Below are 18,959 nucleotides of genomic sequence, written 5' to 3'. Positions count from 1 at the left end.
AGGTCTATTAGTTAACCACGATTCTGTGCCTGCGGCAAAGCCTTGGAATATTAAATATTTCATGTCAGCTTGTGCAATTACAGTATGTCTATTTAGGAATACTGTGTGTACTAGATTCATATTTGCAATAATTATGATTTGCAGAAATAAAGCCAACCAATATCTGATCCATACAGAATTAGGAGAATATATATATATATATATATATATATATATATATATACAGTATTAGGTCAACCAAAAGAATGAAGGGAAGAAAAAAAAGTCAATTTAAAACCTTTATTATTTCTTTAGCACAAGGCAAGCTTTATTAAACCAAGTTCTGATGAAAACACTGTGCATTTGATTTCTAAAACATTAGAAATAGCTGGGGGGAAAAAAAGAGCAAAATACGTTAAGATAATGTTATAAAGTACACATCGGGCCTTGTTCCGTTGTAAAGATTGACATTAAAATATTCATGTAATAAGAGCACAACATATATACTGTAGAATACAGCAATTGTGTGTTAATGAATAGGTAATATTTTCAGTTGTAAAGAATATTATTCAGGACTAGGAGCATTTCTCCAAAAACGATTTACAACATCTGACACATTGCTGGTAGACGGTCTCGAAATCTTCATCTTTACCCTAAAATAAAATTTTAAAAAGGTTATAATTTGGCATTTTTCATAATGAAAAAAAATGAAATAAATAAAGTATGCACGCACAGTTTCAACACATTTTACTACATTTATCACTCCTGGGCACTACACTTACATAATAAGGATCCTCAATAATGAGTCGTTTTTGTGGGTCATAGCTTCCAAGCAGTTCAATGTTGGCTTTGCAGTTTTTGAACTGACTACATTTTCTTTTCAGCTCTCTGAAATAAAAAAAACCCACAAATACATTATATAACAAAAACTCTAAGCCACCATACAATTCTCTACTCAAATGTATTATTTATATAGTTACTAAAACAAGCGAGTCTCTTAAGAGAATTTTAGCTCCTTAATTTTAGAAAATATTTAACTCTGTTTGGTCGATGTGGTTCTGAGGAAGATAAAAAAAAAAAAAAAGAAGTAAATTGCCAAAATCAAACATGTTCCTCTTATTTACAGCCAACAAGAACACGGTTGGCCATGTAACACCATGGAAGTGATGGGGCCAACAAAAGATGAATACTGAAAATGGGTTCAGTGTGCTCAAAATTAGGAAGACTCCCTGTTTGTGGGAAGGTTCAAAGCAAAATTAACCAGGCAACGTATTTCAATTAGCAATTTAATCATGTGAACATGGGCTCAATGGTTGAGAGGGTACTAATGCATTGTAAACCAAGAATGGCTAAAAATCTATATATCTAATTCTATATCTATATCTATATACAGGCATACCCCGCTTTAAGTACACTCACTTTAAGTACACTCGCGAGTAAGTACATATCGCCCAATAGGCAAACGGCAGCTCGCGCATGCGCCTGTCATCACATCCTGAACAGCAATACCGGCTCCCTACCTGTACTGAAGCTGTGCGCAAGCGGGGAGACTATAGAGCCTGTTACAAATGCGTTATTTACATCAGTTATGCACGTATATAACGATTGCAGTACAGTACATGCATCGATGAGAGGGAAAAGGTAGTGCTTCACTTTAAGTACATTTTCGCTTTACATACATGCTCCGGTCCCATTGCGTACGTTAATGCGGGGTATGCCTGTATATCTCTATATACATATAACAACACACACACATCCCACAACCCCCCCCCCCCCACAAACACACACACACACACCCGAGAGATGAAAAATTAAATATACATAGAATATAATGAGGAAGACACTGGTCTTTTGTTCCCTCAGGAATCAGATGTGATACATTTCATTGCAATTTACAGTTGATCCCTCTGGTTTCTGCTTTCTCTAGGACACAAAACCCGTACTTTCCCCCTTGTTCCCATTTATAACAGAACATGAAGAAAACAGTGGACGGGGATTGAATGGCTATGTGTGTGCTATTTCGGTAGGAGATTAATTAAAACAATGAATGTCAATGCACTACAGCCTACTAATTTCATAAATGACATCAGAAATCAAAGATAAATGTCTCACAACTCCAAGAAAGAAAATAAGGCTATTTCGATAAGGCTTCATTTATGCAGCTCTAATAGAACAGAAATATATTCGTTTTACATTTTGATACTCTCCTTTGAAAGGATGTAGCCTTCTTTTAAGGTTAAACGTGAGTAAAAGTACTACAGTAATTATGTGAATGTACTTGCATACACTGTAGGACACTATCACCAATAGAGGAGTTTAGCTCCATTCATATCAATGGCACTAAAATCTTCTCTGGCACGGAGAGGGTCACTTTACAACATATTAAAAACAGCGGCCAAATGCCACAAGAAGTCCAATGATGCTCCAGCAGCTAACACTGAGCTTTTCTCGGTTACCAGAGCATACCAGATGAAGAAGCTGCGCTTAGGGCCATGCACCGAGTCACTCCTAGCAAACACAAGAAGAACCAGGCACTGAAAGGGGGCAAAAACAAAAACTTGAAACGTATAAAATGTTGCAGTATAATGTTAATTCAATTATATAAAAAGGTATATAAGATATACTGTACGAAGATACCACTGTATAGAAATTATTTTTTGATATGCAAGATACAGGGACTGTGGATCACTTTAGAAGTCTTTTTGAAAGGATACTTTGATTCTCACATGGTTGCAAGCTGCTGGTTTATGTTACATATGGTGGTACCCTACCCATAGCGCCTCCTTAACTATTACTTATATACTCAGGGTAATACCGGGCGTTGGATCACTCTGACATTTATTAGGTATGCACAGTCGTCGCGGCACACCTTTGAAAAAGATTTCTAATCATAAGTAATTAAACTGTTTGCTAGCTTGAAAATCAGTGAGGTTGAAAAATACAATGGATAAGTAAACTACTTCCAGATAAGTTATTATATAAAATGGGAACGTTCCGTTCTGATGCATCAGAAGAGTTGTAAGACTTTTCCACTCTTAAATACTGTAGATGGTTGCTTAAAGTTGCAGTTATCTGTATGGGTGGAGATTTAGGTGTGTCTAGTACAGATTATCTTTTACACATCCTTGTTAGAAGCACAAATGATTTTGCATCACTTTCTGATATGTGATTCTACTGCTAGACTGAGATTTAAGCAAGGCCAATTGCTATTAATTTGCTTGTATTTGTGGAAAGGCAGCAGTCGCTCCAATAAGTTTTTGGAACTAGACAAATACAACACTGTTTTAAGTTATCAATAGAAATCATATAACAATGTATTACTACTGACTAATCATTGCTTTTTACAATAGAAAAAGACATATATAATTCTGGTTAAAAGTATAAAAAATCAGTCTTAAAATGCTGCTTTTACATAAATGTGCAGTACAGAATAGAAGTTTGTGTAGTAGTTACAAAATACATTTTGCCATTAGAGGGGCCCATAAATCGGTTATGCTTTGCAAAACCACAACAGCAACATACAAATTGTTTATCTCAAATCAAAATATTAGCAATATTTTTTGAATTGGCAGACTTTAATATCCTTCAATGAGTGTATACGATTTAGGGAATGAAGAAATCTACCAGACATCACAACACATAACCTTTCAACTCTATTGACATCAATAATGTACATATGTACAACCGAAAACCCTGAGCTTCTACAGGGATAAGGGGCGGGGGGGGGGGGGTTCTCCCGTCTCTTAGGAAGGGCAGAAACAGAAACTACGTAGCACAGAGGAACACTGATCGATCAAAATCCAGAACTACTGAAGCTGAATTAACACATTAGGAAAGCAGTTCTTTGAAGATTACAAATGATGAAATACAAAGTAGGACTACATGGGAACCCCCCCCCCCCCCCATCATCGGAATAATATGTGAATTAGGCAGCGTCAAAGTACTTTTTCAGTACAATTCATCACGTACTAAAAAGTGCAAAAGCATAAAAAGCTAATATTTTATGGCTTGGGGCCATTGTGTGTACTAATGAAATTGCAATTCTATGCAAAGATGAATGGCAAAAAAAAAATATATATTTTAAAGAATAGTTTCGTCTCCATGTTTCGTTAAACACTATGGCTATATTATTTCAAAAGAGTACTGAACTAAATTTACTAACAATTACATTACTTTAGCTTTAGAACTCTGGAAACCTTTCTGATGAAAAGTGCACTACTTAAAACACAAAATAGACTGAAATACAAAACTTGTAACAATGATAGACTCTCATGCATACTCTCTTAGATTGTAAGCTCTTCGGGGCAAGGATTTCCTTTCCCATTGTCTGATTTTTGCTTCACTTATTGTATTTTTAAAATTCCCTGTACTGTATTCTTTGTGAAGCGCCGAGTACACTTTTGGCACTATATAAATAAAGACATACAATACAATGCATATTACCACTTGGAGAAAGGTCCACTACTGTGGACCGAAAGCTTGGGGTTTGAATAAACAGCATACCGTTGCAAGCCAAGAGTTCTGCTCGTTATCGATTTTTAAATGTTCTGGGCATCTCTCCTTGAGTTAAGCACCAGCAAGTTTTTCATATGATAGTTTAGAGTGCTAGAGTACTGTTTCTTTATGCATCATACCACAGCTTGTACATGCTGGGTAATTTGGGGGCTATAGATCTTTCTCCTCCTGTGCAATAATCCCCGGTAAGGGCAGATTTGCCAGGAGTAATGATGGGGTTTTCCCCACACACATCTATGCTGTGCAGTAAGGCAGTGAAGATAGTGTCATCAGGCTCTGTGTCCAATTACAGTGACACGGGAGTGGTGCCTACTGGAGTTACTTATTGCATTGCATATCCTGAATTTAGTTAGTTCCTCTCCCCCTTGAGAGAGGCTAGTCTGTCCCAGCAAACTGGCAGGCGTTGTGGCCCTCCCTCTGGGAGTGGTGCTGGAGACTATTCCTCTTACTCCACCAGGGAGTAAGGGAAGAGCAAGGGCAGCTTCTAGGGCCCTGACTAGGAGTGTTGTTCAGGGACTTCCTTCGGGTGACAACCCAGTGATGAGCGGCTAAGTGACTGGGCTGCAATGACGGGCAGTCTGCCATTGAAGGAGGAGGAAATAAAGTATTTTTATGTTAAAGAGACCTTCTTGCCTGAGCCTGGAATCATTCAGGGAGAAGTTGCACAAAGAGGTCTTCAGAGACTCCTCTCTACTACACTGGGGATCTGTTGGAGATGGAGGCACTGTACCATGAGTTGAGTATGACTCAGCCATACTTCGAAAGCCAGTCCTGATGACATCACCGCGGGAGACTCAGGAGTCCTGTAAGCCAGCAGGTGCACTACACTATACCATACGTCAGGGGGGCGCAAACTTTTTTCCCTGCGCCCCCCTGCCGGCTTCCTCCCCCCTCAACCCCAACTTACCCGCGCTCCGGCATAATGGCGTCACGTTGCCAAAGCAACGTGACATCACATGACCTTGCAGCGTCATTTTGACGCCGCGTTGCAATGGCGACACATGGAGGAAGCCGCCGGAGCCACGGTAAATTAGGTTTAAAGAGGCCCTGAAGCTCCCCCGGCACTTCATTTAAGTGCCTTCGGGAAACGCACGGGGCCTCTGTAAACACCGCGACCCCCCCCGTCGGCAGTCTCGCGCTCCCCCCTGGTGGTCGCGCCCCCAAGTTTGCGCACCGCTGCCATACGTAACCAGAGTCAGTTTCCCACATGAGATCAAACGTATCAGGAGGAATTGTACACATGAAAGTGTCTCCATTAAACAATCTAAAACGCTTCACTAATCAATTTAAAGAAAGACATTACAACAATGAGATTATAGACGTAGAGCAAAAGCAAGCATTACAAATAGATAGAGGTCTTTTGCTGGAATATAAAAAGAGAAATAACAGCTATAAGGAAAATATAGTCTCGTTCGTAACATAATACAATACGGCTTACAAAAAATAAAAAAATAAACCATCACTGTATCCTACAACAGGATCCCATCTTAAAGGGCTGCAGTTCAGGCAATATCCTGCATGTGTGGTTTTTTTAATACATCAGTTCTGTAGTAAGAAAAAATACTTTTAGCATTTTCTGTTTTAAAAAAAACAACTTTGAAAGACCAATTTTCTTGTATTCTATTTTAACTAGCATGCTTGTTCCTATAGCAACGATTTACATTCCCCATATTTAAAGATGGTGCCGAACTTTGCCGATCAATAGACGGAGAACAAATTGACCAGCAGCTAAGCAGTTCTTTAAGTAAGTAGAGATTGCCCACATGAAACTATTGAAGTAAAAAAATAAATTAAAAAAAAAAAAAAAAAAAGACTGAACTGCAGCTTTAAAGGGCTGCATTTCAAATAAAGCAAAAATAATTTAAACAAGAACCGAACATTACAAAATAAATAAAAAGTTAGAAGGATAGCATCCAGTATTCAAAATTAATATAAGAACAGGAAAAAAATTGGCTATTAAACAAAATACCATCAGGTTTTTTTAAATGTGGAAAATGTAGATACTGTAAATATGGACAAATAGTGAAAGAATTCAAATTAATACAGGCGAGAAACTCCTTATAAAAAAAAGTGAATTAACTAACAGTAAAGGAGTTATATACTCTGATATCTTGTTCGTGTGGCCTACAACATGTAGGCCGCACAAATAGGTGCTTAAAACAGCTGATCAGTGAGCACTGTAGAAATATTACAAAGGGGCTCAAGACACAGGGTCTCCAATCATTTTAAGAAATATCATACAAGTGATGCTAGGGGTCTCACCTTTATAGGAATAAACAGGATAGAAATGAATATAAGAGGAGCGGATCTAAAACAAAAAAAATCCCAAAGTGAAAACATGTGGATACATAAATGAAAAACATTAATCCCAATAAGTTTTAATATAAATATTGATTTGGGCTGTTCTGTAATTTAAGAATAGTTCTATCTCAGTTTTCAATGTAGTCTCCCTAAATCATCAACATATGAGAAGGCATTTTGTCTCCATTTATTATTAAGAGACAAAAATGCCTTCAAATAGCAAAAGAACAAGTCTGGAATCATAATCTAGATCAAGCAATAAGATTTAAAAATAAAAGTTCTGATTTTCTTTATAAATCATGCATAAAATATCATTTCTAAAGTCAAAGAAATGGTGTTGAAACAAATAAGGTGTAATTGGAAACTACATGCAGATTAAGTTGTTTTTAATTGAATTAAAAACAAAGCAGTAAAGGATGAGATACACTTCATGATCTCAACACAGATGGAACGGAGTGCCAATAATGTCAATATGGGTCCATATGAAATGTTTCGTAGTTAAATTAATTAATATGTATTTCATTATCTATATGTGTAGATTCAATGCCAATTCTCTGCTGTATGTCATTATTAAATGTAATTAGATTAGGATTTGATAGAGCTACATAATGAGGTTACACATGTACTAGAGAGCACATACCCCTGGGGAAGGAGGAACCCCCTGTGAAACTAGTTGGGTGACGGAGGACCAGATAGAGTACGACACAAGAAATCCCGGAAGTGATGTTAGGCGCTGGTTGGGACAGCAAGGACGATCACAACATCAAGAGAGAAAGGGATCTTTATATGGCTATTTTGAACTGAATAGACTCTATGCAAGTTGTTTTCTCTGATTTTAATATAAAGAAGTCTCCTTTATACCATTCCAAAGAAGCTGCCTTGCTCCTTCATTATCCACATTGTATGGAGAGACGGCCAAAACGGAGGAAAAGATACATGTCGATGCCTCACCACAGGCATGTCTCACCAGATTGTGAAAAAGTTTTTATTTTTTTAAACCTACTTCGCTTTTTTTTTTGGTGCGCTGATTTTTTTTCTTTTCTTCAACATTTATAATTTGGTAAATTATTCAAAAGATGTTGTGCAGAAACTCAACATTTATGGGAAAATAACCTGAACTGTGTATTGCAGTTGGCAGCACAGGAGCGCAAGAACATACTATGACCAGTTCTGCAACCTCTTTCTATGGGACACCCTTATTGAGATGACATTTATGTAGTAATAACTGTCACATGTACTGAAGTTCCAATTAAACAGAGTACAAACAGAATAGGTATTTAATTACAATATCATTTTACACTTACAGTGATCATAATGACTGTTTCTAAACGTAATTATACATTTGTAAAGGTCATTGTAAATTTCAGGTTTTCTACCATGTTGAATGTAATGCAACATTTTTTTTTTTTATCAGCAATAAATTCTCTTCACCGTCAGTGGAAAAGCAAAACATTGCAGTATTTGGCTTGACACACTGAAATCACATCACAAATTCGTTTTTTCTAACCCTTTGAGGTACCCTAGTTTAGAAACATGGCATTAAGCCATATAAAATTACTTATCACTTGCTTACTGGTGCAACAAGTGTTTGCCAAATGTCTGTGCTTTCGTATTTTGACCAACTTTCTTCTTTTATCTGGCAGACGCAGTAGTAGGAAAGACGAATGAGAGGTGCATAATTAAAGACTAATTTGCGATGGACGCAAATTATTATTATTATTTATTATTAAACAGTATGAAAACATGTAAATATTATATATTTACCCTACTCACCTTAAATTACTTTCATCCATACACAGTATATAGTCATATTCAAGGAAGTCATCCTTTGTAATCTGCATTTAAAACGACATTAGATTAGTTTCAAACACAGTTTAGGGCTCCGAATGTACAAAACAGCAAAGGTACATATTTAAAATGATAAACATGGTGCCAGTAAAATTATTACAAATTTAAAAAGGAAACCAGATTTACCTTTCAGGACCTATCCAACTCAAAAAGTTCATTTTTATGGGACAGGAAGCCGAATCAGAAAATATACAGTACAATTTTTCATTTTGTCTATTCGGAACATATTGGATTTACACAAACATTGGGCATCAAAATTCTTATTTCCCATTTCTGAAATTAAATCTATCGTTTCTATTTCCCCAAATCTAAAAATTACAGATTTCCTTGGCCTGCAACACAGTAAAAAAAAAAGTAATACTGCAGTCACTACTAAATATAAATAAATGTAGGGGAAGGGAAGAGAAGGGGACAACAGTAAACATATTGCCCGATTCCTTATTTCAAGTTGTCAAGTTATCAATTAATGCTTAGGATAGACTGATTCATTTGGGACCGACAACTATAGTATTTGTATAGATTAGCGTTCATTTTTGTTTTTTGTATCTTGTTCACCTATTGGCCATAGATTTTGCTTTACCAATTCTACCAACTTTTTAATTTTACATTCGAATAGTTTTTTAAATCACCCATCCACATTTAGACACTGAGTGCTTTCAAGAGGGTTCTCTTTTTTCCATTTTTTACTACTAAATATAAAAACGGTTAATCTCAAAGCCAAATTAAAATGGAAAAAATGGTTTTATTAAATCTATGAAGGACTGGTAATCACTGAATAGTTTTATTAATCTGGATACAAGATTTCAGGGTAATTGAAGTGAACAATAGACAGAGAAGCGCAGATGCTACATCCAATCTTTAAAAAACAAAACAAAAAAACAATGAGTAAGGCAGGGGCGCGCAAACTTCTTGAGCTGTGGCCCCTTCCCGGGAGCCCCAGGGTTCGCGTCCCCTTTCCCAATGGCTCGCCGTCAAATGATGCCACGGGTCATGTGATGTCACGTGATCCCATCGCGTCATTTGAAGAGCGCTGCCGAAGACCCGGCTGGCAGCAGGTGAGTTACAGAGGCCTCACGCCTCCCCCGGCATTTAATTTAAATGCAGCGGGGAAGAGCACAGGGCCTCTGTAAACGCCGCGCCCCCTGAAATTCTACCGCCCTCCCTAGGGGGCAAGCCCCCCAGTTTGCGCACTGCTGTAGTAAGGTACCAAGTAATTTATTTGTTCTTCTCAAAAATATTGGTAATTTGGTAAATCTTTTGGCAAAAAGATGTCAAGTCTGCAACCATGTCCTGGTATGACCCCTCAGCCGGTCCAACACAACCTATTTTGTACTGTGTTTTGTATTTCCTTCCTCTGTGTATGTCTCTTTGAAGTGGGGACCTACTTTAATTGGTTATGGAAAAGCTGCAAAGAGAGATATATAGAGATATATATATATATATATATATAGATCGGGAATTGTGTTTTCTGTTCGCCATACCTCATCCTTGATGCAAACAAGAAAAAGTAAGTGGTGGCTAGATAGACAGGTTTGCTTTAACATTTAGGCACACCAGAGGCCCTATTAACATACCAGGTAAGTCGTGGCATAAATGTCTGTGTTCCCACGGAATGGACAGCCGATTGAAACTGAAGAGGAGCCCCACCCATTTCCATCAGACCCGCAGCAGGAGCGGTCATGTCATTGCTCCTGGAGGGATCACATGACCGCAAATGCCAGAGGTCCGGTGCCACTCTGCAGCCAGTGAAAACCCGTTTAGAATTAACATTCAAATATCAATCTAATCCCCCAATTAAAAAAACAAAAAAAAAAGGCGATGCCCCACCATTAAGCAAAGCAAACCAATAAGAGTTATTTTTTTTATCAGCACTTTTAAATAGTTTTAGGCTAGTTTAAAAACATGAAATGCAAACATTTGGAAATTCTTTAACTTCCTGGGTTTTTTTTTTTATACTTCATTTGTGTGGAGAACCAGCCTCCACTTCAAGACTATGCGATCGTCTCTTTTGACCTCTGTTTAAAGTAACATAACAATGCATAGCCATAACACTTCAGGTAAATAAATTAGATAACCAAGGAGCAGTTCGAGTAGTTTAAAATGTAACTTTTTCATGCTCTCTCACTCCACAACAGAAGTCAGTATGTTTGTTTACCGGGAATTTCCATTCCTTAACTCCAAAAATTGACGCTCTCCATATCCCACAAATGGTTAAACGTTCTATTTAGGTACCTCAGGTTTGTTATAGCAAGCTGAATTACATACTTGGTGTGCCTCTGAGGGTGTGTCAATTTGATTTTTTACTCAGCAAGACAAGATTAACAGAGTAGAGTGATGTATGTGTGTACCTCATGCGCATGTACCTCACATACCTATGTGAAGAAGCAGTTTCTTCATCAGTATGAAGCCAGTATTAACCAAATATCAAAGAATTGGCATTTTCATGGGAATATATGGGGCTTCCTTGAACATGAACGGACGCCTAATTTCCATTCCAACTGTAGCTTTGTTTTCAATGATGGAAAGCCAGTAATCCAGTGTTACCAACAATATGTGAAGAACTCTGCACCATACTGAATAGGGACATGTGAAATATTTATGATGCCCTTAAATTTAGCATAAAAGGTGTTATCCTATACCTGTTGTGCTTTATGAGTTGTTTCGGTAGCATGGGTTTTAAGGCAGGTTAGGGCCCGTGAATCTGGGGAGCAACCCACGTTCCAGTCAGAAGTAGCAGCGCTGTCTATCGTCCACTGCAACACAAAACATATTGCTTCCATTTAGTATGAAATTCTGGTACAGTACCTGCCTGGCAGTATGATTCATTGATATGCCATGCTTCCTCATGCAGGCTTTGCCCCGATCATCAGGAGGGTTTCCTATTTCATATGTAGATGTTGCTGCACTGTCTATGTTCCACTAAAATAAAAAGACCACCACAAATTAGCATTTATTCTCTTCATGGGTCCAATTTCTCCTCACTTTCAGAAATTTTGAAAGTAGAGCCGCTTGCAAGTCCAAATGCACAGCAATATTAAACCGCTGAATAAAGGAAGTGTTCTCAAACATGTTATTAGAGAGAAAAATGCTTTTGGAAAGCTGTGAACCAACTCATTTAGTTTGGAAACAATGGGAGATAGAGAGATATGGAAAAACAGGGCACAATCCAAAGTAATTTACGTGTGACACAATAGTAGTGTTGTTATAGGGAAGGAAATACATTGGATGCATGTCTTAATAGGATTTCAATTTAATAATTATTAAGGGTCTTTCACCACAGTGCACTTACTGGGTCATTTTGTTTATTACACTGGCAGTCAAGATCTCGAGAAATTATTTCAATAAAAAAACATTAAGAAAATGATACTAGTACATTGTGCTTTGGATAACACTTGACAAGCTTGAGGCGCAATACAATACTTAATGTATTACTATACAATATTGTGGTTCTTGACATGAACCTAGTAATGAAGTTTGACAAAGTTTAAATGCAAGATGTGTGTACACACTTATTCTTTCAAAATATGGCCATGCAGCTCATCCTCAGAAAACATTGGAAGACATCATCCTACAGATCAAATATAGACAGATATGAACAAAAACATAGCCGTTAAAAGACCATCTGCTTCTCACCGTCTGTACATGTTCCCTACATCGACTCCTAATAGGAAAGCTTTGTAGAGAAACCTTCACTGCAGTACAGGCATACCCCGCAATAACTTACGCAATTGGACCGGAGCATGTATGTAAAGTGAAAATGTACTTAAAGTGAAGCACTACCTTTTCCCCACTTATCGATGCACGTACTGTACTGCAATCGTCATATAAGTGCATAACTGATGTAAATAACGCATGTGTAACAGGCTCTATAGTCTCCCCGTTTGCGCACTGCTTCGGTACATGTAGGGAGCCGGTATTGCTGTTCAGGACGAGCTGACAGGCACATGCGTGAGCTGCCGTTTACCTATTGAACGAGATGTAGTTACTCGCGAGTGTACTTAAAGTGAGTGTCCTTAAACCGGGGTATACCTGTATTTAGCATGAAAATTTATTTTCTTTTGATTAAAGGGTTGGAATCTAAATGAGTACAGTATATGCATCTGAAAGTAAAAAACTAATGTAAGCCAAAGCAGATGTATCTCGAACTAGGGTAAATAAATAAAAGTATAGTACAACATATTTTCATCCACAGGAACACTGGGATGTTTCTTTGTGTAGTGTTTGGGGCAAAACATAAAATAGGTCTCTACGCTTTAGATTATTACATATTTTAAGGAAGTACTGCAGTCACATGTACATCTTATGATATTCTGTCTTTAGCAGAAAAAGTGAATTAAGTGAAACTAATACATTATGGAAATTCAATTGGGTGGGTCTGCGGGCATACTAAACAAATCTTAAAGCAGCCGAACACTGGTTCCTGAGATACTTACCGCAGTAGGTGCTGCCGGTATCCCTGAAGTTTAAATATCCCTGTCACGCTGGCCAATAGGAAGCTGCAATGACTTGCGTCACAGCTTCCTATTCGCCCGCGTGACATTTAAAGCCGCCATTCCATTAGGCACACAGTTTATCTGACTGCAGAAATAGTGGCACCCACTATGGAGATAAGTATCTCTGGGCGCAGGGGGTCTTGAGAGCTAAAATGGACAGTTCAGCACTGGAGACCCCCTGCTTTAACCCGGAAACTAAAAAGACAAATTGAAAATGGCAATCCAGCATGTTCTGCTGCTTAAAAACTGTTTTTAAACACTGACAAGACTGTAACAATGGTGTTTGGGACCAAGACTAAATTTTTAAAGCTTCCAGTGACTGAGCTCCTGATTAGAACCAACACTAACACCACCCTAACCCCTGTCACTAGTTTTAAATACCTGGGCTTATGGTTTGACTCCCACTTAACATTCGGGATGCAGATTGATTCCCTGACAACCAAGACCTATGCCAAACTAGGGGTACTTTAAAGGAACAAATCCTCCCTAAGTCTCCTGGTCAGAAAGCGTATCGCACAGCAGATGCTAATGCCAATTATTGACTATGGAGACATAGTATATGGCTCAGCACCTCAAACCCACCTTGGCAAACTTGACACCCTCTACAATTCAATTTGTCGTTTTGTTCTCCAACGCAACTACAACACACATCACTGCGATATGCTCAAAGAACTAGATTGGTCATCACTAGAGTCTAGGCGCAAAGTTCACCTTTCCTGTCTTACCTTTAAATTCTTCATGGGCAAGCTACCCAGCTATCTGAACAAGCTCCTCACCCCTACCACTTGCAGCACTTATCATGAGATCAGACTCCAAAACACTGTTCATGGTCCCAAGGCTCAACAAAGTATTCGGACGTTCCTCCTCCTACTATGCACCCCAAAACTGAAACAACCTACCAGAGACTCTCACATCCACCACCAGTTTAAGTTCTTTCAAATCTAAGGCTGTCTCACACTTTAATCTGGTCTGTAACTGTTTCATACGCCCATAATATATATTTTCTTTAACTGTGCACGCAATGTCTTGTATATACACTGGCGACACACTTTATTCGAGCTTGGCTAGTCCCACGAATTCGGGTATACCCGGGTGTATTGAGGTTTGTGACTGTTTTCTGCCCGAGTGCATTGAGTTATTTTCCAGGCAGGGATTGAAGCATTTTATTCCCGCTGGCTGCAATACTGCACAGTATATATATATATATATATATATATATACTGCATTACAATTCATGAATTTATGCCATCTGGTAGACACGCGAAGCATTGCAGCCTATTAAATCCTAATCATTATCATTTAACAGATCAGCCGCCCATCAGCCAGGCATGAACCCAGGCTGGGAAGGCAAATGCAACGGGGCTTGTCAGAGGTGAGGAGCGGCGCATTCCAGGTATCTGCCAGGTACATACCGGGTATTTGCTCGAATAAAGTGTGTCGGTGCAGTAATGTATTCCCTGTTCATTTATGTAACTGTACTTGTAACCATGTATTATTTGTTTTACTCTGTGCCCAGGACATACTTGAAAACGAGAGGTAACTCTCAATGTATTACTTCCTGGTAAAATATTTTATAAATAAATTTAAGTGACAGGAAAAAATTACAACAGTAAATTTGTAGTATCCTTTAACGTAAAACAAACACGCCTAAAAACCTTAAGTTACGGCAATTTTTTTCCTTACTGCACTCTGGGGGAAGAAGACCAGACTGTAGTAAAAAAAAAAAATTTAAATTACAAAAAAAGTTTCTTAAGTGCTCACAATGAAACAGACGAATAAGAATATTACATGTTAACACGATCAAGCAGTTTCAACATGTCAAAAAGGAGGGTCTAATATTGGTGCCAATCAAGCACATATTAAAAGTTTTCCTAGGTGATATAGATAGATAGAAATACACACGTACGTGCACTGCCAACATTCAGTCCTAAAGGATTCTTTTTTTTAAATAATGAATCTCTGCATAGGGGGAAAAAAGGGAATACATTATTGCATAATGGTGTAAACATGTTAACGACTTCTTTTTTTTTTTAAATATAAAGTATCGAAGATTACACATTTAACAAATGTATATAATATAAGGTTCCTAAAATAGAAAACAGCAACAGTTTTACCTGGTTTAATAGTCCTTCATCAGTGACCAATTTCCGAAAAACAGCTTCAGCTATGGGTGATCGACAAATGTTGCCTAAAGACAGAAATATGCAACATTATTGTCGTCATTCATTTAAAAGCCACAATATTCTGCAGCACAGCACAATGGATGTGAAAGATAATAGAACAATGAAATACGCAATGTTAAAAGAACAAACAAACGATTAGAATCTAATACAAACGAGACTTTTCTCAAAGTAGGTTCATTGCAATTACTATTCAGAGCATTATCACAGAAAAGTAATTAACACATTAACATTTTGCCTCAACTGTGACATCCGTTTCCGGTAAACAAAAACGGTTAAAATTCTTGCTACATTGTTGATACAAAGGATACATTAGCAGCAAAAGTCCATATCTTTGGGACACTACTTGCTTTGCTGGTAAACAACCTCACAGTCGCTTTTTTCACTGAACATAAAAAGCAGCAGTGCACACAAATAGTGAGAATTTATTTTTTGAATTACCATAACTGGGAGGTACACTTGAGCCATTTCATAGACCCCTCCAACTTCTGGGAACCACCCCGTTCCTGAGATTTGTGTTTCTAACGAGGGGCAGACTTGGCAGGCAACAGCAAACCGCAACATAATCGGGAGTTTATGTCACGACTACAATAATCTTGGGAACCAAATTGGCTGAGGACGACACCCTAAATTAGGTAACATTAAAACAAAAAAATAGTTGAAAGAGTGGGGGGTAATTACTGCCTGCTTCCTGAGATACGTCTGCAAGTAGTGCCGGTAGCAGCTGCGGCTGGGCTATCGCAATGGCAGCTTAAAATGTCCCATCACGCGGGCCGATAGGAAGCCGTGACGTCATCCCTTGCCGCTTCCCATTGGCCTGTGTGACTGGGATATTTAAACCAGAGAAGCTACCGGCACCCCCTACAAAAGGTTTGTATCTCGGGAAGCAAGGGGTTCCCGGAGTTCAAATTAACGCGGTTGAGCTCCAGAGGCCCCCTGCTTCAAACCTATTTAAAAAAAAAAAAAAAAAATACACGAAGACATGTTCTGCTGCTTTAAAGTTCTCCAACAAGTTTAACTTTGTGCTCTCTAGAAATGCAAAACGTAAACGTATATCAGAAAATGCATTTCTTAAAGATCAGGGTGAAATCACACTCTGGTCTCTGTACATTTTTCCTACCTACAAATTGGATTGTAAGCTCTTCGGAGCAGGGACTTTTCCTAAATGTTACTTTTATGTCTGAAGCACTTCATCCCATTATGTGTTATCTGTTATTTATATGATGTCACGTGTATTACTGTTGTGAAGCGCTATGCACATTAATGGCGCTATATACATAATGTCTGCTGAGTTCAATATTTTTAATCAAACCGTCTACAAAAAGGCGTCCAAAAACCGTATAACGATTCAAATTATAACCAAGGAAGCAACGCATCTTATCAATGTGCACTGTTTACATACATACAATAGTGTATAGTTTCTACCGCACACTGGTTATATAACAAGTATCAAATCCCCTTGGTCAGCGCAACATGAACTGCTCCCAATAATACTGTCCCTGCCAAACACTGCTGAGCTCATTTACCAAAAGGGAGACACAGGCAGAGCAGCTGAGCTTTCAAAGAACATGTCCCAGTATAATGAATACCTTCTCCTTGATATATATTTCTTATTTTCCCTAGAGGGGTAACCCGGGTTCACCATTCTGTAAGTGACCCACCCTGAGTACACGCGCTAACACAGGCCCTGCTTTATAGAACCGTTCTTAAAAGGCAAACAAGTTGAATGTGATCAGTGTAAGGCTATGCTTATAGTGCCGGCGACGGTCAGGCGACGCTGGAAAATCAAATACAGATGACTTCCAGCGATCACAACCAATCCGTCACGTCGCGCTTACTATAAGCGCACAAGACGGCGGCAATGCATTTATTTTGACGCACAGCCGGCACTATAAGCGCAGCCTAAGAGTGCCCGTCACACCCCGCGTCACTGGCCAGTACTGTGGAGTGTCCGTCACACCCCGCGTCACTGGCCAGCACTGTGGAGTGTCCGTCACACCCCGCGTCACTGGCCAGCACTGTGGAGTGTCCGTCACACCCCGCGTCACTGGCCAGCACTGTGGAGTGTCCGTCACACCCCGCGTCACTGGCCAGTACTGTGGAGGTGAACCCTGCGCTCGGGCCGCGCACGCGCCAGCCAAGCACTGCGCAGCTATAGCTGAACCAGTCCCGCACGTGGCGGCTGCCTGACAGTTAAAGCGCGTGGCGGTTACTCGCTGCTGGTCGCCGCGTCTCTTATTACCCAAACACACGAAGAGCACCGACTTGCTGCTGGACGCCGCCATCGCTTGTTCCTGGTCTTTACCCAACCTGGCTACAACTTCCTCGCTTCCCCCGCACACGCCTCCTTTCCGGCAAGCGCGACACTTTACGGCATTTAGCCGGCTACACATTTTGCCTGACTTAAAAAATAAAAATAAATAAATAAACAAAAAAAAAAAAATTCATGTCATTTATATTTCTAGCATGCATTGTTTTATATGCGGAGAAAAACATTGTGTGGACGCCAGATTTCGGAAGCAGCTAAATAAATGGAGACGGGGGGTATAACTGGGCTAATGAGATAGGGCCAGTGAGTAATGCTGCAGGGGGTGAGACAGGTGTATCCTCCTCCCTCACCTGTGCAGGGTGTGGGAGTGATGAGGAAGCAGGAATGACATTCTGCTCACTGCAGAGTCAGGGCTTCAACTCGCCTCCCGAATATAACAGAGAAGAGTGCTGGTGACTTACTCCAGAAGTGAGTAAGTGATCCCTGTGAAGCACTAGTGCTTGCTATCCCGCTGCTGCTGGTGGTGGTGTAGGTTTAAGATGTCGGACACTGGCATAGCTGCTAAGAAGTCAGCAAGTCAGAGCAGGGGGGTGTTTAGGGGTTAATGGCTAACCTGGAGCGAGCATAACGTTGTAGGGGAACAGCTTATGTGTTGAAACTGCTGGGAGTGAGGCTACACAAACCTGAGTAATGTGTCTGGAAGCCTCTAGAGGAATGATTCCAGTGTCAGGATCACATCAACGCACCAAAAAAAATACAGACACCCTCTCCTAAATATTGCCTTCACATTCAGGGTGCAAATGTTCCCTATAGTGATGGGTGACCTTATATGCGATGGTAGCGACCTTACAGTGATTCTCAACTAGGATGTGAAAAAATAGATCTGTAACACGATTATGTAGTGTAACTCCCACATAGATATCCATGGTATCATAGGAAAAAACTGTCAACCTTATTTTAAATATAAGCAATGGATGTGACCAGGCAAAAAAAAGGTTGTGGTTCACCATCTTAATAGATTAAAACAAGGTCTAGGATTTGCAGAAAATAAAACTTATGGGATATATAAATTATTATTACTTATGCTTGAATTTCATTCTCTTTAATGGTTAATTTGTTTACATATTGTACATATTGTATCAACAAACAACAGTTCCTGCTTATTTGTATCTTTATTTTTAATTCCTTTCTTTCCAGAAGGTGTAGTCCCAATGACTCATCCAATTATTTGGTTTAATTTGGTCCCACGTAGAGCTCTATCTTTTATAAGATCTAAATGAAAGGTTGACCAATATATTCAGAGGTTTCGTATTATAAGTGAGACGTTAAGACAATTCGATATCATTAGAGCTATAAAAGCTGAAACAACGTTAA

The 18,959-nt window shown here is 39.0% G+C and overlaps 2 protein-coding genes across 10 annotated transcripts in view; one reads left to right on the top strand and one right to left on the bottom strand.

Annotated features, from left to right (window-relative positions):
• Positions 1–265: 265 nt before the first annotated feature.
• ACP1 (acid phosphatase 1) lies at positions 266–17,954 on the bottom strand. 5 transcript variants are annotated; one of them, XM_075598264.1, is made up of 6 exons: positions 17,936–17,954; positions 15,251–15,324; positions 11,449–11,562; positions 8,569–8,630; positions 762–867; positions 266–632 (listed from the first exon to the last, which is right to left on the bottom strand). In XM_075598264.1, the coding sequence occupies exons 3-6, from the start codon at positions 11,488–11,490 to the stop codon at positions 555–557; spliced, it is 288 nt and encodes a 95-aa protein (XP_075454379.1). In that variant the 5' UTR covers positions 11,491–11,562; positions 15,251–15,324; positions 17,936–17,954; the 3' UTR covers positions 266–554. The 5 variants fall into 5 exon arrangements, with proteins under 5 accessions (XP_075454379.1, XP_075454378.1, XP_075454376.1 ...); XM_075598263.1 differs by lacking the exon at positions 17,936–17,954 and adding an exon at positions 17,559–17,689; XM_075598261.1 differs by lacking the exons at positions 11,449–11,562; positions 17,936–17,954 and adding exons at positions 11,283–11,396; positions 17,559–17,689.
• Positions 17,869–18,959, top strand: part of SH3YL1 (SH3 and SYLF domain containing 1) — a 153,293-nt gene continuing 152,202 nt past the window's right edge. For 2 of the 5 annotated variants that reach the window (XM_075598257.1, XM_075598258.1), the window contains exon 1: positions 17,869–18,057. In XM_075598257.1, the coding sequence (XP_075454372.1) occupies position 18,057 (1 nt within the window). In that variant the 5' untranslated portion in view covers positions 17,869–18,056. The remainder of the gene's footprint in view (positions 18,058–18,959) is intronic. The other 3 variants (XM_075598256.1, XM_075598255.1, XM_075598254.1) reach the window with 3 other exon arrangements.

This window comes from Ascaphus truei, chromosome 4 (genome assembly GCF_040206685.1).
Source record: "Ascaphus truei isolate aAscTru1 chromosome 4, aAscTru1.hap1, whole genome shotgun sequence".
Classification (NCBI taxonomy): Eukaryota; Metazoa; Chordata; class Amphibia; order Anura; family Ascaphidae; genus Ascaphus; species Ascaphus truei.
Note: the sequence above shows the minus strand (reverse complement) of the source record. Positions and strands in the feature narration are given on the sequence as shown.